Source organism: Hippoglossus hippoglossus, chromosome 17, assembly GCF_009819705.1.
Source record: "Hippoglossus hippoglossus isolate fHipHip1 chromosome 17, fHipHip1.pri, whole genome shotgun sequence".
NCBI classification, from domain to species: domain Eukaryota; kingdom Metazoa; phylum Chordata; class Actinopteri; order Pleuronectiformes; family Pleuronectidae; genus Hippoglossus; species Hippoglossus hippoglossus.
The window spans coordinates 8,569,666-8,595,616 of NC_047167.1; the positions used below are offsets into that span (position 1 = coordinate 8,569,666).

The following is a 25,951-nucleotide window of genomic DNA, read 5'->3' on the forward strand; positions in this document are numbered from 1 at the left end:
CTGCTGACTTTCATGAAAAGGGACTATGTTCTGCACTCCACAGTGGATCAGATCGATACGAATGGCACCTCAAAGCTCACACCGCCCAACACGCTGTACCTGGGTGTAAAAATGATGCAGCAGGTCCAGCAATCAAAGATCGGCAACGTTTTCTTCGGGTTGCGTGCAGAGAAATCAAGAAACCCCTCGACTTTGATGATGCCCTTGTGACCCACATTGTATGCCTCGCTCCTGCCACTGCCACCGATCCTAGGGCACGAGCAGAGCATCCCTCTCGGCTTCCAGATCGTCTCCAACCCATCGATGACCAGTCGTTGCGATTGGACGAAACCACAAAGGCAATGGACGTGGATGAGTTCTGGCTCCATATCTCTACTTTGAGGAACTTTGTTGGGGGGGACGGTGTTCAGTGACCTGGGAAAGTTTGCCCCCGATACACCGGTGCTTCCCCATTCAAATGCATCATGTGAACGGGTTTGTTCCAAAGTCAACTTGATCAAAACAAAAACCACGAAACCGGCTCATCACAGACACGCTTAATGGGCTCGTGCACACATCAGAGTGTGTGAGGAGCGCACGTGGATGTGCCCCGTTTAAACCATCAAGCACTATGTTGCGCTCCTTGACATCATCGAATCTGAACCGAAAAAGGAAAAAGGCCCCTCAACGTCTGGCACACTGACGGAGGATGTAGCAGCCACAGACACCGGATCAGAGGTGGAGCTTGAACTGTCTCACTAAAGTAAACCCAGTTATTTATTTCATTACACTAACTGGTGGCCATTCCAGTCGTGTGGTCAGTTTTATAAGCTATTATACATAGAATATTTTAATATAAGTTTTCTGGCAGCATTAAAATCATATATTTTGTTACGACTCACAACGCTGCTCATGAGTATGCCCACCTCTTTTGTGTAGCCTTTAGTTTCTATATAGCCAATATATTTGTATTATATATAAATATGTTCACAAACCTTGTTTGTCAGTTCACTTCAATCGATTTCCTTCAAGTTTATGGTTTGTTTACCTCCCTGGATTTTCCTCAGGCTTCAGTTTTGATGGTTTGTTTTCTTCTCTTGTTTTTTACCAGTGTTTCAGTTTTTGCTTGAGACATTTCATTCCTAGTTTGTATCCTCTGCTAAGGAGCTTATGCTTTCAACCCTCTTTGCTTTTCTGGTTTGTTTTTTAACAAGATTATATTTTTAAAAATATTGTTTTTGAGCGTTGTTGCACAAAAACAACTGGACAAACTGAGACTTGGTGGAAGATAACGATCAGGAAATAACTTGTTAAATTTTTGGGTGGATCCAGGGATTTTTTTCTCCAACATTGCGAGAATTTTCAACATTTTCAACCATTTTCCCAGGAAATCATTCATAGATCTTGATGAAAAAAAGATCAGGCATATTCAGACAATAGATTTCTATGAGTGTGTGCAAGTTGGTGCAGCTCAATTGGATTTAAGGGGACTGTTGGGTGCCTTCATTTCCTTTAGTTTAGGGTCTACATATTTTAACAAACTTCTACACATCATATACCTGCATTGCCGTTTGGTCTGCCATGACACAAAACATGACACAGAGGGGCTCAAACAACGATGCATCCATTCAACAAGCAAACTTTGCTTATACATTTTTGCCCCAAACAGTTAAAGGTTTGATTCATTTCTGAAGTTTTGTCTCTGTGTTCCAGAAGAATAGAGAAATATCACTGATCCAATAAGAAACTTTATTTGGAGATCCAGGTTAGGTGAACTGCAACATCCCCAGTTTGAGTCTGACTCTGACCTTTCGTTGAGTCTCTTGTTCACTCATTTCCTGTCATCTCTCAACTTTGACAACAGAGAACCGTCACAGAAAGTGAATGTGAAAGGTTCTTCTGAGTTTACTTAGTTTTTCTATCAGTTGTTTTTATTATCGGGTGTAGAATCTTAATCATGGGTTACTTGCTTGTTTTTATATCAAATGTAGGTTTTTAATTCTATGTGGTGCAGTTAGTTGAGATGATAAGCATATTGCACATGAATTATCCATAGATATAGGACGTTTAATTTGATTTCAAGCTGCCTTGTAAAAACTGGCCAGATATGTACCAAGCCTATACAGCTAACTGTGGCTCATTCACAGTATTTTGAGCACTGTCCCGATCAAATAAGTCAACAAATAGCCTAAATAAATGAAATAAATCTGGATAGTTTGCATAATAGCAAAATTGCACCATGCTATAACAGGTCAAACTATTTTCAGCTGTTGTTTAACACTTAAATTCTTCTTTGCATGCAGTTCTTATATTAGAAAAGCTCAATTCATATTTCTGATGGAATTCATCTTTAGTCTAATAAATCTCTGGATAAAGTGAAAGTGAAAGAAATGTGACCTTAAAGCAACTTTTATTTTTCAGTTAAGAGACTGACATTAATCCCACACTTATATTTTTATATCATAAGGCAGTGATATTTAAATGTGGCATCGATACCATCACAGATACTGTATCTGCTCCACTCTGTTTCTATGGTTTTCGGTGTTTCCGTGCTTTCGAGATGTCTTCTTATCAAAACACCATCAAGTTTTCATATGAATAAATATGACTTCAGAGTATATTTCTTTGTAGAACAAACTTCCCATGGAAACTTCCCCTATGTTGTGGTTTCTTCTAAATGAGTTAACTTGCATCAGATCAGTCTCCCCTTGTTGTCTAATGCCCAGGTTTTCTGTGAGTGGAATCTAAAGCAGCCAGGCGTGAGAGAAAATAACAGCAGGAAGGATTTATCACAGTTTTGCTGAAAGCTTAACTAGATGTCTTAGATTGCTTTAATTTATATAAGTGTGCGGTATGTCGCCTGAAGAACAGTTAATTGTTGAATCAGTCCAACCACCCAGCGATCATTAGTGACTGCATGCAAAACATGTCTTGTTTATCAGTTGTCAGAAAGTCCTGGCTGAGAAAACAGAGCGGCAGAGACGTGCCGTTCTGATTTAGGTTTAAAGCTCATCTGTCAGTTGCTCTCCCTTCTTCTGTCAGTGAGTGATATGGCTGCATTTTGAAGATCTCTGCAATTGATCTATTCCCCCTTCAGATACCAAACACCACAATTACTTATTCATTACTCAAGTGCTTGACTGACACACAGTTTGAATTACTGACTAATTCACTTTGCCAAAAAGAAAAAATCTATTGGGCACAAACTGACATTTTCAGGATGAGTGGTCTCTGCGAAGCTACTATTCAGTCTTTTGAACTGAATAGAAAGAATTTTCGGGACTGAACGTTTTTTCTTGCCTGTTAATTAGTTCTTATAAGGGGGCTGATGGAAAGGAAGTGCGTCCTCTATCACACCCGGAGTTAATCCCCCTGAATATAAGGAGGGAGGTTCCTCGTGGACACACATGAATACCAAGGATGGACACACACACACACACAAACACACACACACGGGGACCAAGACAAGAAAGAGAAAAAGAATCTGGACGAGTGTTGCATAAATCATCAATTCAAAAGTGCGCTTTGGCCAGACTCTGAGTTCTACAATTGGTAAACCACCCAGTGTGTTGTTCTTTTACCCTTGACTTAAAACAGAGAAGACTGTGTCCTGGAGACAAATGAGGCAGACCGCTGGCACAGAATGAAAGGTATCATTTAATCTTGGCCTTGGATATAATCTAAGTGGGTTAATTAGGGCAAAACACCACTCCTTCCACCGCGGGCAAGATGTTGTGTTTATAAATATCGGCAAGGGCGAGATCCGAGATGCATGGTTATGGGGGTGATTTGCATAGATTGCTTTTTGAGTTTCCAAATCTCATCTTAAAAATGTTGGGGGAATGAAAGCAGCATTTGTCCAGCAGTGTTGTCGTCTGTCTGCTGCAACAATGTCACCTGGTCAATTTCCACTTCTGCTGTATGAATGGCAGTCCTTGCTGAGTAATTTTGAATCTGGACCAAAGTGATGACAGACCATCGTTTTTATCCTTACAGCTGCAACTTTCTGGGCATTTTCCTCCTTTGTTTTTACTCAGAGGAGAGGAGTGAGAACAAGGGACACGCAGCAAAGGGCTGGGGCGGAACCGAACCCGCGGGCTCTGCAGGAGGACTCCAGCCTCCGTACGCCCGCCGTCCCCTTCTCTCACCTGGTAGTTGTTGGAGCGCATAACATGACATTTCTTCATGTAGGGCGACAGGAAGAGAAAGGTCAGATTCAAGCGGCGACTGTACAGAATTTTTCCAGAAAAGTAACATTTTGTTTGGTTAGTTAATTCTCTTTAGCTGTGCAGAAACAGGTTGTTAGCTCTCGCAGCACGAACCAGACCGAAGCGGACACAATCAGAAACATCCACATTCGTGCTCATTTGTCAAAGTTCTTTTTCAGTTAAATGCTCAAGAGTGTATGTGGCTCCTACAGACAAGAATTCTCCAGGCCTGTATGTATATTGTTCAAGTTGCCATGACCTTTGTCAGTACACAAAAGCCGTAAGTGTTTTATGAGTATGTGAGTGTGAATGGTAAAATCTGCCTCTTATGTGTAAGACTATGGAATCTGAAAGGTCACCTGTTTTAAAACAAGGCCAAAACACGGAGTACAAACAGAAAGTGATCTCATATCAACTCAGAAACTCCAATTCACACATCTTACATGTGGGTGAACTGTGGGCGGAGACACCTGAGCACCTGTGACACAGCGAGGGCACTCCACAAAGAAAGGCTCCAGGATTTAAACCATTATAAAGTGTTTTCCTGTGAAAATGATGGTGTGGAACTATTAGGTCATCATGAAAACACTGCAGAATCATTCCAATTTCATGATTTTTGTTTTGTATTTCACTCTGTCCAGTAAATTAGCAGTTGCAGACTGGCTGCTGAAAGCCGACAGCGACACCGCTGCAGCAGCGTGAGGTTCGGTTCCTCACTCGAAGGCTCTTAACTTTCAACACTATTTGCAGAACAGCATAAAAGTCTATTATTCACAATCCAAACCATCGCACTCTCATTTAGGAGGCTCGTTCGCGACCTTATTACAAACATCTGCAATTTTTATTACAACAAACGTGGTACATCATCGTGCACATGTTATGAAGCTGTATGAAATTGCAGAGTAAATACAGCGAAATTAGAAGTGTTGGATATAAAACATTGAGGAGGTGGCTTTTCCCGTCGTGACACACATGCATTGGGATCATTTTCTGCTGAACTCCGTTAACCTTTCTTTGATTCATTAGTCAGCGCTGATGGTCTGTTTTTAGATTTTTCATCACACTTAATTTCCATCAGCCACCAAAATAACACCCAAAGGATCTTTTCCACATCTAACACGGTTGACAGGAAACGACAGGGTTATACGTTCTGTCTTGTCATATTTCTGAAGCTTGCTAATTTAAATAAATGAAACGGACTCATAACTAACTGCATTAGTGTCAGGTCAGTGAGCGCTTTAATTCCCCTAATGCAAAATGCAATGTATTAATACTCGACAAGGCTGATGATGTGCTGCTGCGATGTACACATGGTAGCTAGAAGTCATTTAGCCCTTTTTTTAAAATGAAAATATCACAAGACATTAAGAGTAATGACGAGTGTTTTCAGAATGCACAGACTGACACACTCACGGGGGGGGGTCATCAGTGTAACACGACAGGGAGCGGAATCCATTACCATGCCTCCGCCTCCACAGTCGTCCCTGTCTTTTACTTAAAGATGCTTTATGACGGTGGAGGAGACTACACAGTGTGTGTGTGGAGGTATTTTGCTTAATGCGAACTATAATTACAATAAGAAATGCGCTGTAAACAAGCCACATTGGGCTTGATAGTTATTTGATTATTTTTCAAAAGGGCTTTGTTCACATTCCCCGGTAATCAGCCAGGATCAGCCTACACTTTGATGTCTGGTGATTCTAATGATGTTCTAAACCCTCACAGGTCACTACCGGAGCACAGTAAGTCACTTCTTTATTCATTAAAAACACTTTAATGAGACCCCGGTGACTTGTGTTAACTAGAGCACAAGCTATTTAGAATTACTAATAAGATTTAATGCCGTATAGTGGGCCGGCGATGCTGAAAAGTGCAGTGTTAACATCATGGTGTACTATAATAAGGTATGCTGTTGTTAGCTGTTGTGGGGGAATTGAGGTTGCTGGTTGCATCTAATGTCTCTCTATAGGGTGGACATTAGGGTTTACAAATTCATTATAGACAGGGGTGAGGAGCTGTCAGTATTCACTTCTACTTAACTCACATTAAAGGAAAAGACCACCCTGAGAGGGGGAAGGCACACCCCCTTAGTTACTGTTGCTACGCGTTTCAAGCTTTCTCCTCAGCAGGTTCCACATGGAGTTTACAGTGGTAATGGTGTCAGATCCGAGACTACCCCAAAAAAAATGACCCCGGAGAGTAACAGGAACTGGATACGGCCAAAATATACCGAATACGAATGCCACCATCTTGGAGTCTGTGCTGTAACAATCGTTGCATGGAGCCACGGTAGTGAGGGCCTGTCAGCTGTCAATCATGATGTTTCTCCCAATATTTAAAGCATCTAATAACAAATAAATATATAAAACGAACATACATCAGTTTGATAAGAACTAACCTAAACTGACCGCAACCATCTTGAGAATATTTTACTTGACATCTACTTTGACTTTTTTAGTTTGGTAAATGTCCCATCCACTAACATGGAGGAGGTGGGGTTTATGACCAGCACTGCAGCCAGCCACCAGGTGGTGATCTAGGATTTTTGGCTTTTTGGGGAACTGTCATGTCGTCCATTTTATATACAGTCCCATATTTTTCATTGTTGTGTATCATCTAAGAGCCATATGCTAACAGCATCAGTCTTTTATCTCTCTCCCTCTAGTGGTCATAGTCATTATGACGGGAATAACGGGGTAAATCTGTCTCAGAATTACCAAAGTCCAAATAGGCAGGAGGCCAGAGTGGATCCATTGATCAACAACTTTGGACTTTAATTGCGAGAAACTACAGAGTGTTTTTTCATTTGCTTCTTTTTATCATATAAACACGTGTTGGGGAGACTTTTTTCCATCAAGGGCCAATTAAATTTTTATGAAATCCTCTGGCAATACTAAATATGTGAACACATATATGACATGATATTTTGTACTTGATTTTGTGTCTCTTTTTATTTGTTGTAGGATGAGGTTTAACCAACATGTTTGGCTGGAGTTGCTGTGTGTGAACCAGTGGATGACGCAAACAGGTAATATAGTCCATAACCTGAAAAACTAAAGTTAACCAAAAATATGCCTGGCCTTGGAAGTAGCACTCCTCACTGTAGGTAGATAACGGACATGCTAACAGTTGCAACTCACATTTGACACCTGCCGTGCACAATGATTATATATAAAGATGGAAAACATGTCCAAACTTCTTCTCATTGTGAAAATGAAGGCTTTTCGACACACTAATGTTTGCAGCTTACATTTTACAGTTTAAACAATTCATGAACTTATAAAACATCTTCCAAAACAATCCACCAAAAGTTCAAGATGACAAGTATCCCTCTGATTCCATCTCCAATGCGAAAATTCACACTGCTCCAATACGCTCCGAAATCCAAAGCTTGACAAGTCTGTCGCTCGTGCTTATGGGTGAGAAACTATTATTAGACTGTAACTGTTTGGGAGAGGAGTTTATCAAACTGTGAAACTGTGGAGCAGCTTAATGACAGATCCCATTGTCTGCTTATTTGGATCCTTGGACCAATTCATTGTCAGTGTAGTATATTGTAGTGTGACTTGATGGCATCAATATTACAAGTCAAACGCTACTATAATTTGTATCTTTTTTATAGTAATTGGCAGTATAGAGAAATATATTCAGTGTTGGCTGCTGAGTCACTCTGACTAATTTTATCTTTCGATGGCAGATGATAAATGGAGCCATTAATGACTCATTGAAAACAGACGCTCATCAGTACTAGAGCAAAAATGGTTGTAGCTTAATTATTAAATAATGATGGAACTGTTTTAAGATTAAATTTAACATAATCCCAAAACTTTGCAGACTGTATCCTTACTTTTTTGATCCTCTGTATGAAATGTTTTTTTGACCTTTACATTCATTCAGTGATATTGAAAACTTAACAGATCAAATTTAAACGATGGGGGTGAATTTGATTTACTTGAAACTGAGACAAACATCAAGAAGAAGAAAGAGAGTGTATTCACCCCCCTGCAGGAGTCTCCAGTTTGACCGATGGATAGTTTTATCTATGACCTGGTTTCTTTGCATATTAACCACGCTTCCCTCCTCGCACGCTCGCAGGCAGAGGGATTTCGCAGATAACGGTCGGTTTATAGTACGCTGATCATCGGCCACAGAGCGTTTCACAGACCATCAGCCAGATAATTCACTCTAAACAGACTCGCCCAAACACAAAGTGAGAGCAGGGGGAGCTGAACTTTGAGAGAATGAGAGATGAGAAAGCGGGGCGGGGGGGTAGGGAGGAAGAGAGCGGGGGGGGGACCTAAGTGATGAGTCATGAAACCTCCAGACCTTCAGATTAACTCAGAGAGAGAGAGAGAGAGAGGGAGGGATGAAGGAGGGAAAGCAGATGGCACTGAGGCTGTTTCTGATGATTTACCATTAATAGTCTAAATGAAAATATCAGGATGCATCCTCTATAATTAATTAACAATAGCGGGTAGTGAGGTGAAAGTGACATGACATTACTGTTTAAAGATCTGAAACTACTTGTCTTCAACTGACAATTTCAACGTGCAAATCTATTTGACCTCTTTTACTGTGCAATGTTATATCATTTCTCTTATTCATTTTATTATTTTCTATTTTAAATACCCCAGATCTCTTTGCACAGCCATATTGATCAAATAGTACTTGCTTTGATTTATAACTGAAACAGTTACTTGGGAATATGCAGAACACGATCTATTTAAATTTATTTCTGAAACAGATGGACTGTAGAGCGATATTGTTAGTTACTTATTAATGCATTTCATTCATTGCTGTTTATTTGGGTGAAGTGTTTCAGAGGTGACTTTTTGGGCAGCAGTGTGGCACATGGAGCAAGGTCACCCACCTTAATACCGGTGGACACGGTGAGAAACCGTCTTCTAGGAGCGTCCTTGAGCTTGACAGTCAGTACGTACTCGACAAACATCAGGATTTATTCATAAAAGATCATAATAATGACATGTTGTTATAATCCAATCAATTTACACTTATAATCGTCATTCTATGATTAGTGACAAGGGATGACAGGGTTAATTTTTAGTTGTGACACAAATATCGCACTGACACGAAACAGGACAACAGATAATTATCCTGCTGGAAAGCTTTTCACAGTCAATACTCCAATCTGCATTCACACCGTGGGGCTGTTCTCTCATAGAGTCTGTCCTCTCATACTCCAGCAGTTAAACGTGTATTACTTTTTTCTTTTTTGTTTTGCGATGGAGTCACACTGACGCCGGTGTGGCTCCACCGTGAAATATCAAGCATCTGTCAAGAAGTTTTTGCAGTCTACCTGCGTCCAGGCGTGCAGCGACATCCGTCACGGCTGAAATGGAGCGTCCTCCTCCTCATCTAACCTGAAGAGCGCAGTCATTTGTTGCTTTCCTCCTCGGCTTAATCAGTGTGTGTGCAAAATGCTTTCAGCAAATTGATTAAAATGATCTCTTACAGCATTATCATTAGCCTCCTTATAATTTTGGCAGCTGCAGCGGCTGTGTCTGTCGGCATTTGTTTAGTGTCTAACAGCATTAGCCGCATCTTTCTGACTAGACTTAGAATTAAAATAAAGACATGTGGATGTGACTAGATACAATTTTTGCGTTTTATTAACCGACAAAACATACCTGACAAAAGACGACCTTCCGAGAGGTCGTCCCACTCATGCATCTTCTTATATATCGATAGAAAAGTTTTTGGATTATAAAAAGAGACTTGCAGATGCAGCCTCTCCTCAGGGGTAAATGTTTATTGATCAAGAAGGACTGGGCCATGTAAATTCACTTTTCTGCGTGTAGCCTGGCACTGAGTCGCTGCAGAGTGGAATCCATCACTATTGGCATGTGGACCTGATTACTGGACAGACTCTGAAAGTCTCGTATAGACCTATGATGAAGAACTCTGTCCAAGCCCTTTTGCTACCACATCACTCAGAGTATCTGTGCAAAGAAACACTGCATTTAAAAAGGGGGATTAAACACACACATCGCAGGCCTTGTTTTGGCACAATCACCTTAACTTGAATCTCCGCAGAGATTCCAGAAACACACATTTAAATTCTTTCTGAAATATGGCCACAGAACATCGTAAAACAGGATAACACTGAACTTGAGTTGGATGAAAACCTGAACTGAAATCACATTAAAACATAAATGTCTTGAAAAATGTTGGCCTGTCAGCAGAAAACATATGTACTGTTCACGGGGAGGCAGAGTGCTGGAATCTGACTCGTATTTGATTTCGCCTTTGAAACGGCGGCTGCAGAGCCAATTTGTTCGTGAGAGTGGGCGGGGTGGTCCGTTTTGATTTGAAACACCACACCGGCAAAAAGAGAAGAAAAAAAATAAAAAATGTGAAAAACGATCTTTCCAGCAGCGGGTATGGTAATCAGGAAGGAGTTAGCATTTTGCAGCAGCAGGCAGAAAAGCCCAGTCTGATTAAGCTCCTGGCTCACAGAGCAAGTATAGACAGTACATCTTGTACGTGTCTTATGATAACTGTTCACACACACACACAAAAAATCCTCCATCCAAACCTTCTACCTGAGGGAAATACATTTTCATATCCCTGCAACTGAAAGCCATGAAAGCTCCATTTCTATTGAGAAAATCCAACATAGTCTTGAGTGTGTTTTGATGATGTTGAGCTTTTGGTTTGACAAAGATTCCTCATCGGGTGGCGGCGGTGAGTCTGCTTTGCTTGTCAAAGGATCTTATGCAAGACTCGTGTAAACAAAGCAGATGCTGGCCTGTGCACATTAGTGAGGGTCAGCTGGCAGCATTGTTCATTGGAACCAGATGGCCACTTATGGGCAGCACACTTCCATAATAGTGTTACAATTACGGCCGCAATTAATTTAGTTTTGTTAATTTAGTTTTTACTCAATCAATTAATTATTTGAGCTAAATAAAAACAGGAAGTAGTTAAATAATATAAATGACATTCAGGCTAATGTGTAATGTTGCTCTGTCTCACCAACACTGCAAATATTATTTATTGTTGCCTAAGTGACCGACTCAAGACACTCTGTATGTTGATGAGTCATTTCCCAGATTAAAGCCATTTCACATTAAACCTGAGCAGACGCGCTTTCCTGTGCATTCTCCTTTCTCACTCACTGCTGTGCTGTGAGCTTGCAGAGGGACTTGTCTGACTCAGTGACAGGGAAATGATGTCACCACCACGCGGCCATGTTGCCATCTGCCTCTCTGACGCGTCAGCTAAAAGCTGATTTCCTGAAAGCCCTCGACCTTCTTGTAAAGTCTAATGAGGGAGATCCCACACTTCTGTGCGAAGCTGTGAACCAGCCCAAGCTGTGAAAACCCTTTAAACGCACAGTGTGATTTAAACAGATTCAGAACTTCAAGCCAACATGCTGCATAGTCATTGTACCAACTTATCAAATAATATTAATAAACTAAACTAACTGGGGGTTTTTTTCGGGTTTGTTCTATTCCAAAAATTATTAATTTCCTCATTATTTATTCTCATTTATGTCAAAATAGAAGCTTTCATGAGTTTTGAGAGGGATCCATACAATCGGTTTGAGAATTTGCATTTGCATTTGGAGAGATTGTAGAAAAATAGCATTGTGTTAAATAATATCACAGCTTATAGCATGATATTTTTATGTGAATTTGATTTTTTTCCACATTAATTCACAATCTTACTACAATATAGTACTAATATAGTACTATACATTAATATATCATATTGATAATAATAATAGATGAAAATAAAATGTTAAAATGTAATTCAAAATAACAAGAGAACTTATTTTAAAATGTTTTAAAAATGCATAAAAACAGAAAAGAAACAAAATGATCAAAAACTATAGAGCGTAGGAGTGCAGGTAATTGCAAAGTCAAGTTAAAATATACACTATATAGTATATAGTATCAATACAGGTGGTTAGCACTTTAGCCTTACAGCAAGAAGGTTCCCAGTTCAAATCTAGGTTCAGCCAAGGTTGTTTTCTGTGTGGAGCTTCTCCCCACGTCTGTGCCGGTTCTCTCCTCGTACTCCGGCCTCCTCCCACAGTTCAGACTTGCATATTGGGAATATTTTAGTCAGAGACCAATGTGAAAGGTTGTTTGTCTCTCTGAACTGTAATTATCATAAAATATTATTACATGGAAGATAACCAATATGTCTGTAATTGGTCCTGTTTGTCCACTTGCTCCATAGTACCACTCCTCAACGGTCTAGGAGCCAAAGACAGCTTTGAGTGGGGACCATAGGAAAAGACCCCAGGCCTCTAATGGACTGCTTTTGTGTTAATTTAACAGGATTGGTGTTAGAGAGAAGAAGAGCCCAGTTATGCCCATCAGGTTACATTTCCTGCAATACTTTTTGTTTTGCATTCACTGCACAAGCACACAAAACCACCCATAAGTGTCATTAGTCTAGCGACACCATCTGCACGATAGCAAGCCTGAAGCTGAAAAGCAGCACAACACACTACTGATTCCAGTTTGCTGTAGCGCATGACAAATGTGCAGCACAAAGGCCCCAACCATGATAGCTTTCTGAGCTTCGCTTGTGCAAATACGTCACGGGAGGGAGTGCAAGAGAATTGCAAATAAAGGTTGGTTTGAAATTCAGCCAACTCACGTTTTAATCCCTTGGTGACCGAGTGAAATCTCTCTTTTTTTCTCTTTAATTTTCCAACAAGGGCCCACCTGCTCAGTTTCATTAGCCCCCCACGTGAGCAGGAACACACTGGAACATTTCACTTTTAATATGTTTTTATCATGTTTTTATGATGTTGTATTTGACTGCATTGTATTCAGAGGTGTCTCAAAAAATCATGTTGATCATATCACATTGACAATATCACCAAAAACAGAACATTATGAGCTCTGTAACAATCGATGTGATGGCAGGGTTCCTGTATTGGATTGTTTTTTACAAGAGTAGCTAATTAAAGTTAGGGTTGGTCATTTGTTCCTGAAACACTTTTTATCTTCTTTGTTGAAATCCTCCTCCCGTCCCAATAGCCATCAATAAAGCAAGAAAAGTTTAGTGGCCCTTGAAGGACTGTGATAAACACAACCAACCATTTTATCTGGACCAAATGAAATTTGGCGTACCTGTCTGTCACTAACCTGCCTGCCTGTTCTCTCAGCGGGCATGATCGCAGTCTTCGGCAGAGACAGACACTGATAGCCAGAAGTTAGCGAGCAAGCCACGGGAAAGTCGGCGTCTATCTGTTGTCACTCAGTGCGCAAAAGTGTAGCCTGCTCTTTTTAGCTTTTCCAAGATTACCAACCCTAGCTTTAAGTGGCCACTGCTCCAAATACCATATTATCACTTACCTGGTCAAGGTGGACGCTGTGTATGAAACAAGCAAAGGTCTCTAGAGTACGGCCTCAACAGGCTTCACTTATATTTATGGTCAGAGGTAGAAGTCCAGCTCGGTCCCAAATTATATCAGCAGACAAAAACGTCAATAGTATATGTCCCTGCATAACCTCTAATATTCAATGTTTACAATTTTAATCACACCACATCTGTACATGGTCACTATGGTACAGTTACTGGGAAATATGACATAGTTCACTTATAGTAAGGTTCAGGCAACACCAGAGCACAAACTGGTCTCCAGCATGAAAATCGAATGCCCTGCTACCACAGAGGGAACACTATCTTAGCCACCCTCACTTTTATCATCCTTATACAATAGCCTTTAAAGACCAGATACCCCATTAGTCTGGTGGAATACAAAACCAAGCCGTGAAATTTCATTTCCAAGCTGACATACATTTTTATCAGATAAAACTTTTTTTTAAGAAAGCCATTTACTGAATGAATGAGCAGATAACGCACATTTTTATATCAGGAGTGTGATAGAAGCTTATTATAATTCTAAGCTGCTGTCATTAAATAGACTGTCTAATATGGCAGATGATAACAAAAGAAATGGAAGTAGTCCTCCAGTCGTCTGCCCTGATTTAACATACTGTACCATCTATGGGAGAGATCAAGGCCTTATCGATGCCCGGCCTCTCCAATGAGCACCCAAAACTTCTTTCTCTTCCACGTCCCATTTTTAGATAAAAGCAATTCCGCAGAGGCATATTGTTCATCTGGCATTTGAATGCAGGAACATAAAGGGAATAAAGCAAATTATGTAAATGCGAGGCAGTTTCAAGGGATTTCACAACTTAACTTTGTTTCTATGGTTATTTGTGTGCGTGCATGTGTGCGTGCGTGTGTGCGTGCGTGCGTGCGTGTGTGCGTGCGTGCGTGTGTGCGTGCGTGTGTGTGTGTGTGTGTGTGTGTGTGTGTGCGTGCGTGCGTGCGTGTGTGTGTGTTTTAGTCTCTAATCCGGTGTACTACTGACCTTGTTATGCGCAGTAGACCTCATGGCGACCAAATCCGAGGCAAAACATCATTTCTGAGGTTCTGGTTAAAGTTAGTGGTAAGTTGTGAATCAGGGTTCGGTTAAGCTTAGAGTTAGGCATGAATTGGTCACGGTTAAGGCTATGGATGAGATTCCAGTTAATGCAAAGTCCTAAGCTGGGAAAACCTGTGTGTGTGTGTGTGTACTCTTATATCTCTGTGAGGACCATTTTGATCATAAACCTTACGGAATGAGGACATTTTGGCCAGTCCTCAGTTTTTCAAAAGACGGTTGGGGGGTTATTGTTAGGGTTAGGCATTTAGTTGTGATGGTTAAAGTTAGGGTAAGGGGTTAGGGAATGCATCATGTCAATGAGTCTCCTCACAACTATAGAGAGACGTGCATGTGTTTGTGTGTGTGTCTGTGTAGTCCGCACAACATAAATCACTAAATGTTAAGGACATGTTTTAAGTTTAGGTTAAGGTTATGGTAAGAGTTAGGGTTAGAATAAGTCTCCAGGAAATCAATGGTAGTCAATGTAGTGTCCTCTGAAGTCATGGAGACATGACTGTGTGTGTGTGTCGGATGCTTTAATGGCGTCTGTAAGTTTTCTTTTTTTCGTCTTTGTCTGACGCTGGTGGGATTTCACTCTGCAGGCCATGGCAGACTGTACACCGACATGTGAACAGATGTTTTCAGACAGGAAGTAACGACAGCCACCCTTCCCCCTTCACCCGTGTCAGCACTTTGCAATTTGGACTTTATCACTTCCCCTTTCACCAAACAACATCTAAAGCACTCTCATCAAGATCAACTGACATATTATCTCTGCACACAGATGCACATATCTGTTTATAGATGCAGATATACAGGAAATTCATGCGATGATAGACACACTGGGGAACATACGTCTACCAGACATCATGTGATTTCAGATTAGTGTGACCACTGTGCAGGCAATATGAAATGCTTAGTTCAGTGACACTTCAGACAGCACATTTCCATATGTTTCCCCATCATACATAGACATAATTTAGAAAGAATGGTCATATGCACAGTCACTCTTTGTATGCTCTCATTGTATGGAGAACCAACCACAGGAGTAGGTTACAGTTAGGAAATTAACATGGAAAATGGAAATATTCTTTCAAAATACTCAAATAAAACAAGCCTAATCTTTTGTGCCCAGCTGGTGGGAGCACCTTCTTGGCTGCATGTGTGTATTGATTTTGTTGGTTCTCTCATCTGGTATGTTGACAAGAGGCAAATACATACAGTGAAGCTAAATGGCTGCTATTTAATTTGGTTTCAGTGATTCAGCAGTCTGCTGTTTACCTGAGGGGAAAGGATACTGCAGCTTCAGTTTATCGGACCACTGGGCTGGAGCTGCACACACGCATTTGCCGTACAGAATTTGTCTCTTTTAATCAACTAGTGCAGGGCCTTCTCAAAATGTGCGTGTCGGTGGGGGCTGATTGCTTGAGTCTGTGTAAATCCATATCGCGGATTTCTAGAGGGCACCATCTGAACAACGACTCGCTCGACAATGGACTTCCTTGGGTCCTTAGCAATACACCTGCAACGTTTAAAGTCAAACGGATGATCGGTTTTGAAGGAAATCAAATTACAGGGACAAAGACAATGAGATTCAAGAGCTTTTGGAGATAAGGCCCAACACCAATGCTATAAAAAAAAACAACAACCATAATTTAAACAGTGGAATCTATATGTGCAGACCCAGTTCTCCAAACAGTTTCCAAAGTTCACGTCTGAAAAAGTCTTTAGACAATTTGCCCATCTGGTTGCTAGCCACGGCTAACAGCGACAGCGACAGCGACAGCGACAGCGACAGCGACAGCTAACAGCTAACAGCTAACAGCTACGGCCAGCAACCAACAGACTAAGCACATGTGTGGAGCTCATACACATCCCTTACACAACCAGGAACTCTATTCTTCTCCTCCAGACCCCTCTCCCCTTTCCATATCTATATTTTAACAATAAGAATAAAGTTTGAGACATATAATATTTACATCCAAGTTTTTTTACTCTTTTGTCTTTGCCTCAGTTTATGCCATCAAGAGCGAATTCACATTCATTCACCGAACCTGTACTTGCAGTGTTGCTGCTTAGTTTTCAGTCTGAACGCACCTTTCAGTAAGGACTTACTGGAAATAACCAAATCATGTGACTCCACCTCTGCCATTCCCCACCTGTTACAGGCTAAGTTTGGTGTCTGTGATATAGACTGGTTCCAAATCAAACATCATCAGTCAAATCTAAATTGATAACATTTTGCAGTGCACATCTACGAATTTTAAGTTTTGTGATTTTAAACCTCTTGCCAAAATGCACCTTGGGAGACGTAGTTAACACCTTCGTCAAAGCCCACAAGACTGTGTCGTTGACCTTTCATCAAAGAAGCTCATACGTTCATTTTTTTGCACTAAATATTTAAGCGGGAGCTTGATGCTGATCCAAGCTGATCCAAAATGACCCAAATGCTCCAACTGTGAACCGAGTTGACACCACCGGTAGGAAGAATGAATTGGACGTTTCCTTGCAAAGACAAGCAATTGTGTTCTAACATTACAGTAAAGGAGCATTCTAAATACATCCACATGTGTCAGGTTGGGCAGATGGTTCTTTTCTGCAAAATAGATATTTGGCTTTGTTTAGTCCAAAATGGTCTTTAGGAAGGTTTGCCTCGGTCCACACTCATCCCAGTTGTTGGTAGATTAATTATGTTGACACATAAAATTATGGTTTAAGCTATCGTGGTTTCAATTCTATTTGCACAGGAGGCTTCAAGGGTCCACATAAAACGTGTGTGTTGCCTATTGGACCAGGACTCTCACAATATCATGTTAAACTCAGATTGAAGGTAGGTGCAGAGAAAACAGTGTCAAACTCCGCACATGGATCATTCTGCACGTTGAAGGTCAAACATCCAAGTGAGGTAACAATAAGCAACAGACATTTTTCCCTCTCTCTCTGTCAAAACTAGAGAAGCACTGTCGGGATATTCCACTGGTATCTTTAAAGACGGTTTCAGTCTCTCTAACAGAGACATCACATTTGTCTCCATCTACCCCAGAACGCACCTATTCCCTGCTGCTTTCCACCGTGTCACAGCGAGTTTGTCTTTCTCCATTAAGGCTCTGATGTTCTGGAGAGAGCTCAGCCCAGACTCTGTCTATATTATTCATTACATTTCATTCTTTCATTCCATCCAGTGTCTGGCCTTGCTCGAGGTGCAAGAGTTCCCTAATAAACTCAATCTCTTTAATAACCCACACTTAAAAAAGACATTCATCAACTTGCTTGATGTGACTCATGTGTCAACCACACAAGCGCATTGCATCAGCGAGGGAGCATAAACAAAATGTTGAAAATGTGTCCCAACATTTAAAAACTGTCAACATATTGTCTCAAGCAAAAAAAACGAGTGTTGATTCCTGTGAATGAGTGTAAGCCGCCGACTTTTCTCAAATTTCTGAGTAAAACAGTTGACAGGATGTTGAACCCAGGGGCTTTTCTCTGTCACTGATGAAGCTGCGAGTGTATGCACCATTACAGGAAGTACCGCCAAAAAGGTATAGGAAACGAAAACGCGAGCGAGGTTTATAAAGGCACAGAGCGGCTCAAGAAGTGATGGGTTAAAAATGTTTGGCGAGCTATTTGTGGCCTGTCGCTTTACACGCAGCATACAGACAGAGTAGCATGGAGACACTTCTTTTTCTATTTCCTCAATTCAACTACATGGCCCCAAAGGAGGAAGCATATTTCAAAATGCTTAGTCCAGAACACTTGCAGGCACCAAAGATGAAGGACGATTCGAGCAGGTTGGTGTGCGCGAACCTCGGTTATTTAAAAATGTATTAAAATGTGAAAATATATATGAAAATATAACATAAAAATGTGTTATTTTTCAACTGTTGCAGCAAATGTCAGAAATCTAAGAAATGGACTACAATGTCGAAAAAAGAGATAAAGCAGCAGTTTGTTTTGTATGGAGAAGCTTTTTACTCAAGAGCAACCTCATGTTTTCATAATAGCTACAGTGTGGGATGCTTTTATACACAAGCTTGTGTGAGTATGACTGACAGCCACTTCTCTATGTGAGCCTGTGAAAACTTTTAAAAAGCTGCCGTCCTCCGTGATGACTCTCTACTGGCTCTTTGTTTGAACACATGTGCGAACGTGACTTGTCTCGCATTTTGTGGCACAAAGGTTTGTGAGTGATTTATGGCGTGTCGTGTGAGCCACTTTGGAGACGCGTCTGCGAGGAGTAATTTCTCTGATAAGTTGCTGATTTGGTGAATAGCGCCGCAGCTGCAGCTCAAGCACACTTTGTGGAACTTGATGTATTTTCTCTGTTGTTTGCAGACAGAAAGACAAGGAGAGGAAGAGTCGACTAAGCCTTTTTCTCACCAAGTCGGGCTCCCATGAAAACGTCAGTCCCCATAAAAAGACAAATCCGACGGCCAGCAAGTGAGGCAACATCCATTAATATCATGTACAGGCAACGTTGTTTGGGGACAAGTATTATTCATGTTTTGACCTCAGTTATGCAGCTCTCTCCATGACTCATTGCACACTTATAGAAACATGACTTCCTGACACCTCATGAGAATCCTAAACATTTTTGCTGCATCATTAAGGAAGAGCTGACTGCATCTCTGATTTTTTCTTCTTCCCAGTATCTCACCAGAGGCAGCTTTGCAGTGGAGCGACTCCTTTGAAGAACTGCTGAAGCACTCGGGTCAGATTAATGCCTCAAACTTTTCAGAAACGTTGTGTCGAATTGCTGACCCCCCCCCCACCCCAAAAAAAACAGCTTCACCTGCTGTCAAGCCGTTGGCTCCATTTGAATTGTAAACTGCTAAGAAGTGCCTGAGGCAATAAATAGTTAATAGAGAAGAGCAGCGAGAGTTTCACTACAGCTTTTAATGTTTGTTGGCACATAGAGTAAAACAGAAACTGTTCTACTTCCTCATAGTCCCAGACGTTGCACTTCAGTGCCACATTGAAACACTGTGGACCCCTGAATGTGCTCATTTAGGAAATATCTATTTGATGAAGACAGTATATGAATAACACTGTTTTACCATATTAAAGCTATTACTTATGTATATATATATGTATAAATATACGGTTTATACAGGCCAATTAGACTTTGGGATGAGGATATAAGGATGTCCATAACTCCTTTAACTCCTTTGAAGATATAATATGTAACAATTCTTAAACATTAAAAACAAATCCAAAGAAACATCTAAAAACATCTAAAAACAAGGTTGATTTTCATTGGCAAGCTGACTCATAGTTTGGGTTGAGCGTCCCCTTGCAGCTGAAGTTACATATTGTACTTTTAAAGCATCCTCAATTCTGAGCCTCATTCCCCAACATCATCAGAAAAGTTACAGATTAACTTTTTAACAGCTTTCGACTTTCTGTCACTAACAGTGTCTCTGTTTCTGCTTCTTTTTTTTTTGTTCTGTTTTCAGATGGGGTAGAAACCTTCGGTCAGTTCCTCAGGACAGAGTTCAGTGAGGAGAACATTCAGTTCTGGTTGGCCTGTGAAGAATTCAAGACCATTGATTCTGAGACAAAGCTGCTGTCTAAAGCCAAATGTATTTATACAGTATTTATTGAATCGGAAGCCCCTAAAGAGGTAAGACATGGTTTGTTTATTTATCATAAAAATACATGGATGCAATGCAGAAAAATAGGCTGTATAGTCTTAAATAGTTTAGCATTCTCTTTAGCTCACTTGTCAACGTGGGCTGTTTGAGGTTTAAAATATTTATGCCATTGTAATGAAAACAACAGTGGGCGAATTGCAAAGCTCTGTGCAGTGGAAAGCCTGCAGCAGGTTGACCTTTGTGAACAATCATTAGGTGCAGGAGCCCGCAGAGGTCACATCCTGCACGCTGCACTGCAGAGTTGGATATTTTTGGGCTATTTCTGTGCGAGACAGTTATCGTTGCGACCACCGTGCGATATGCGTTCAGGGCCTACAGCGAATCGGACTGTTACAGAGGTTTGGTGTCAGGTCTGAGGTTTTGACATTCCACTGCAGAGCTGACGAGAGACTCACCCACACACTTTCAGTCTGAGATGAATGTGTATGTAAATGTGGACGTTTTGTTTGGAGCATGCTGCAGTGGCATGAAAGCACTTACTAGCACAAGTGATTTAATTAATGTAAATTCATTCATTTAAATGAACGTTACCTTCAATATCGTTGGTGGGAGATAAAGCAGTTTCATACGCATGAATATTTTGAGTGGTGTATCAGTGATGATTGTTTTTTATGGCTGAGACACTCAAGGGCTATAAATGTCATAATCATGATTTCTAACTCAGAATTTTTAAACAAACAACTCATTCATGAAACTAAAAGCCAGAGAATTAACACACTTTTCAGTCTAAGATGAATGTGTGTCATCTGTGATCATATCCAGGAGGATGAGAATGTCTCCGTATTAATAATAGAGTCCTGTAGCAGTGTTTCAGTCGTACCTCGCCAAAAGATCAGGGTCATAAATAAAGTATTTTATCTTCGGGTTCACATGAACCTTTAAGAAAATCTGACATTGCCAGACGACGCTTGTGTCCTTGTGAGAAAGATCGTCTGAGGTTATAGAGAACTAAACTTTACTGTTTGAGTTGGAAGAAGAGTGCGTACATGTTGATTTTCTCTATCTGTTTTAATGGATTTGATTCACACCTATAACTCGCTGTGGATGTTGGCGTGTCCCTTCCTTGTCACTGTTTGATATATCCTCAGTGAGAAACAAATCTGCTAGAACCTTAATCCATCTGTGTTGTTCTGAGCTTAAGTCAAATTTTCCATTCAAGACACAACAATTCCAAGCTCTTGTATTAGGATCTGAACTAAAATATGCATTGTCATACGTAGCCCTCCTTTAATTATAGATTTGATGTGTGTAGTTCATTTGTATTGTTAGCGAGTACGTTTTTTTAATTACGACGATTTCTCTCAGGTCAACATTGACTACAGCACCAAGGTGGCCATCAAGAAGGACATGGCACAGCCCACAAACAGCTGTTTTGAAGCCGCACAGATGAAAGTCTACAGCCTGATGAAAAAGGACTCCTACCCTCGGTTCCTGCACTCTGACATTTATCTGCGTCTCACCAGGCAGAAAGGCCCCGGGGCCAACATGTTTCGCAGAAGGTCACGCTCCTGTGTATTCAATGAGCGAGGCGAGGCCACGACTGAACCCTCGGCCTGGCAGCTGTAACATCCTGGGCGCAGTCGGTCGCTCTGTGAAACAGATTAAACAGGAGATAATCCTTGATTTGCAGCACAGTTAGTGTAGCACAGAGCTTTGTTATTCACTGGTTTGCTTCTGCAAAGTGCATATGTTTTCTTTTTTTTTATAACCCCAGGGGTCATAGTGGATTATGCATCAAAATTACAGGGATACACAATTAAGGCAATAATTTGATAATTTGTGAAATACATCTATTTGCTCTCTATGAGTTACACATGAGGGTCAATACCTTTCTCCTGTGTGTATATAACAAGCTACAGCCAGCAGCCGGTTAGCTTGGCTTATTTTAAATGGTGGAAACAGGGATAAATTAGCCTGGCTCTGTCCAGTATTAAAACATCACATCTGAAACTCACTACACTCACTAAGTCACTCACCAGCACGTTATATCTTTTCTATTTAAAGGTTCAGTGTGCAGAATTTAGTGACATCTAGTGGCGAAGTTGCATGTTGCAGCTGAACACCCCTCACCTTACCCTCCCCTTCCAAACATGTAAGAGAACCTGTGGCAGCCTTCAGCTGTCATAAAACCTCAAGAGGTGTTTAGTCTGTCCACTTTGGACTACTGTAAAAACATGGTGGTCTCCGTAGAGAGGACCTGTTCCCGATGTAAATGTAAAGTATTTAAATATAAAGGGCCCATTCTATAAATTCATTGAATTTAGATGAAACACACTAGTGAAAACATCGCTAGGATTATTTTATATTCAATTTGTGCCAATAGATCCCTTTCACCTAAATCTTACAGACTGGACCTTTAATCTGCACCGGACCATTTCTTGTCCAGTAACCTCTTGGAGTCTTCACTGGTTTCATCACAACCTCGCATACGACAACATACATGGAAGTTTAAGTTTGCTGTTAACAGTATTTATGCTAAGCTAACTGACTGATATCCACCATACAGACATGAGAGTGATATTGATTTTCTCATCTAACTCTTGACAACCAAGCGAATGAGTTTGTTTCCTCAGATGTAGTTTTTCTTTCAGTTCTATACTACGCAGCACGATAACAGCATGACACCATCGGCCTTTCAGCTGTAAGAATACATTTAGAAAGGTTATGAGGCCGCTACGTCGCAGCCTTGTGGTTATCTGAAAATAGCGAAAGCCCTCTGGCCAGTCAGAAGTATGTGGCCACAGAGAATAGAGTATCTGTCTGTCTATCAGTATAAAACCAGATGACTCTATCTATTCATCGTCTTTCTCAGAGGCACTGCACTGTTTGTGGATTGAACCTGATGATTTCTATAGTTTCTCAACTCTTGACAAAACTTTATTGACAGCGGTAGACAGAATCTCTTACTGCTTCTCTCTAGCTCTACTGTACAGGCCTCCGCACTGACCTCAGACATGTTACATTTCCTCATCTTCCAAGCCAGAGACAGCACCTCATACCACATAATTACAGTTGATTTAGTGTATATAAATTGACCATATCACATTATAACATATTCATGATTTTAGCCCTCGCACTGTCCAAATTGCCTCAAGTCTCACCTGCAGTGGAAGCCTGCAGCCACGTAGAGAAGCTCTGAAACTTTTTAACGAGGGATACCGATCTCTCATTTTCCATTAACAATTATAATGTATTCTCACACACAAAATATGCATCTATCTTATTTGAATACTAATATCTTATTAATCATGATTGCTGATTTCAGTTTACTACCATCTAACATTATTTATGCGTTTGTTGTGATCATATGTGTGTTGCTCGCTGTTGTAAATGTACATACTATAATATGTGAAATAATTCAAATAAACACTTTCGTATAAAAGTCGTTTTAATGAGGCCTTTAGTTTGAAAGGCCACTTCTTAATGTGACAAATTGAGTCATAATTTGTGCATATTACACTAGTGGGGGAAATTGTGATCGCGTGCGGCTCCCTATTCCAAATCACTGAAAAATGAATAGACCTTATCAACTCTACCCACTGTAGCACAGAATTATTCATGTTACTGTGTATGTATGCACAAACTATACTTCTTACCAAGACAAACACGTATTAATTCCAAGCCGTCAGTGATCCCACTGAGTTCGCCCCCGATCGCCTGAATATGTATGCAGAAAAACCATATCCCAGTACATTCCAGCAAGGCGGTTTAGCTCATTAACACAGATGTCAGGGTTTCCAGTAGCCTTCTGAGGGATAAAGTCCACCTCAGCCCAAGTTATTTAATGGAAAACCTGCGTGGAATACCTCACAGTCTCCATTAATTATGCATCCATGTAGACGACAGTGGCATGAATATACTGCAGGTCCCGCTGTTTTCTGACACAAATAATCAGAAAAGGCGGGGCAGACCCTAATGATGTGTTAGCAATGGGAGAAGCTTAGCTGGCTTTCAAAATTCATCACAGATGAAGACTAGTTGCCCACTAAGAATTTGCTGGCAGGTTTCTTTTTTCTTTCCCCATTGGTATTTAAATTTGTGTCTCACTCTGCGCTAAAAGCCTCTGAAATCACAAGTTAAAGATGTATTGTGGGATCTTTGAAGGGAAACAAAAGAAAAAGACGGCAGTTTGCCTGAAGTTATGAGGCTTGTAAAACAAGATGAATACGAGTCAAATAGAAGTTTAAAGCAAAGAGATCTGTTGTAAGCTGTCTACTAGCTGCACATTGTCCCAAAAAATTGGGTTTCATTTTTACAGACTCCTCAGTCGAAGCCAAATCCATTGATGTCTGCAAACTTCTACACCACAGGTTTCCATTTTTAAAACCTCTATGTCCGATCCAAGCTTTTAATTGACTCCACGTGAGACAAATTTACTCATAGATCTGCTGACTCCCAGGCTCATATATTGAGCTGTGAATTCTTCTCACAAAACTCTTTGCACTAGATGCTGTTGCCCTGTAATGATATCGACAGGCCTAGATGAATGTCAGTGCAACTGCAAACAGGAGGCTGTGTTCAGACTTGAGGTACGAGTTTGTACTTCGGTGTCTGAAGTATATTTAGAGAAACACCTGTATACAGGGGACAAGATTCAGTTCAATGGCTAATGAACATCTTCGCACAACTCTGAAGGTGTCTTTGTTTCCATCAATAAATCAGTGTCATGTTCCTGGAGGCTATAAATAACTCCTAACGCCAGTTTCTTCAGACTAAAGCTGCTAAAACCAAGTCTGTAACAAAGCCATTGGACCTGTATGAACTCTGCATGTGCTTTTAAAAGCAGCTTGTTAAAGAGAATATAGAATGCAACAGCTTCTCATTGTGTTTTTCTATCATCGTTTTTTGGGGTTGACATGAAGCCAAACACGACGGTGGTGTGCTGTCAGGACATGCAAGGCAAGTAGTGTTTGACCAATTAAACCTAAAAATAGACTTGAATTGGAACGAGACCGAAGTGGAGATCTCCTCGGTGCAGCTTTCTGTCCCATAAAGGATCAGATGTTGCCTGTTGGGATTTATCTTGTTATTTACTCCTCTCGTGTGGCCACACAGTCTCTGGTAGCTAGGTTGCCTATAACCATATTAACTTGGCCTATAGCATAATGTCACATGTCTGTTTTCATTAGTGACCGTGAACTAAGACGATGAATGTTGCTATTACTGGAAGGCTTACTGTAAACATTTCGGCTAATGGCTGTGGCTGGAATGATTTTTTGTTTGCCATCCTCTATTCAGTTGTTATTCTCTTGCACGTTTAATGAACCACTTTTACTGAGCTTCAAAACCTCTTGCTGAGAACAATAAGGGGAAGATAGGTGTTGTTTTTCGAAGATGGCAAAAAATTTGGTCAACAAACTATTTGTTTTAATCCAGGATGTAGTGCTCTGGAGTGACATCTAGTGGCAGTCAATGTGAATGACATTTAACATTGAAGGCTCATTTATGTTCAATGTTAAAATGCGTATATGGTTCATTTTGCACGTCTTCTAAAAAACGTACGGATATGGACGAATCAGATCAGTACCAGAGGGAAATCATGGGGGGCGGCAGGGTAGCCGATAGTTCAAGTGAAATGATGAAATTTCAACAATGGCAGAATTTTTTAAGGAGATACTTTGAGAATACCTTACTCTGGAACTGGGGAAAACCGCCACTTTTGCCTCTTTCACAATCACAACCTCCTCCAC

The 25,951-nt window shown here is 40.7% G+C and overlaps 1 protein-coding gene across 1 annotated transcript; it reads left to right on the top strand.

Moving 5' to 3' along the window:
• The first annotated feature begins 18,202 nt into the window (after positions 1-18,202).
• Positions 18,203-23,685, top strand: rgs18 (regulator of G protein signaling 18). The gene is made up of 5 exons (XM_034614354.1): positions 18,203-18,398; positions 18,943-19,047; positions 19,257-19,318; positions 20,064-20,230; positions 21,567-23,685. Exons 1-5 carry the CDS (start codon positions 18,277-18,279, stop codon positions 21,825-21,827), a joined length of 717 nt encoding a protein of 238 aa, XP_034470245.1. The 5' UTR covers positions 18,203-18,276; the 3' UTR covers positions 21,828-23,685.
• Positions 23,686-25,951: the final 2,266 nt, after the last annotated feature.

Coding starts and splice junctions, on each gene's coding strand:
- rgs18 (XM_034614354.1), top strand. CDS start 18,277: ATGGAGACACTTCTTTTTCTATTTCCTCAATTCAACTACATGGCCCCA. Junction 19,048..19,256: donor ACAAATCCGACGGCCAGCAA/GTGAGGCAACAT, acceptor TCTTCTTCCCAG/TATCTCACCAGAGGCAGCTT. Junction 20,231..21,566: donor AATCGGAAGCCCCTAAAGAG/GTAAGACATGGT, acceptor GATTTCTCTCAG/GTCAACATTGACTACAGCAC.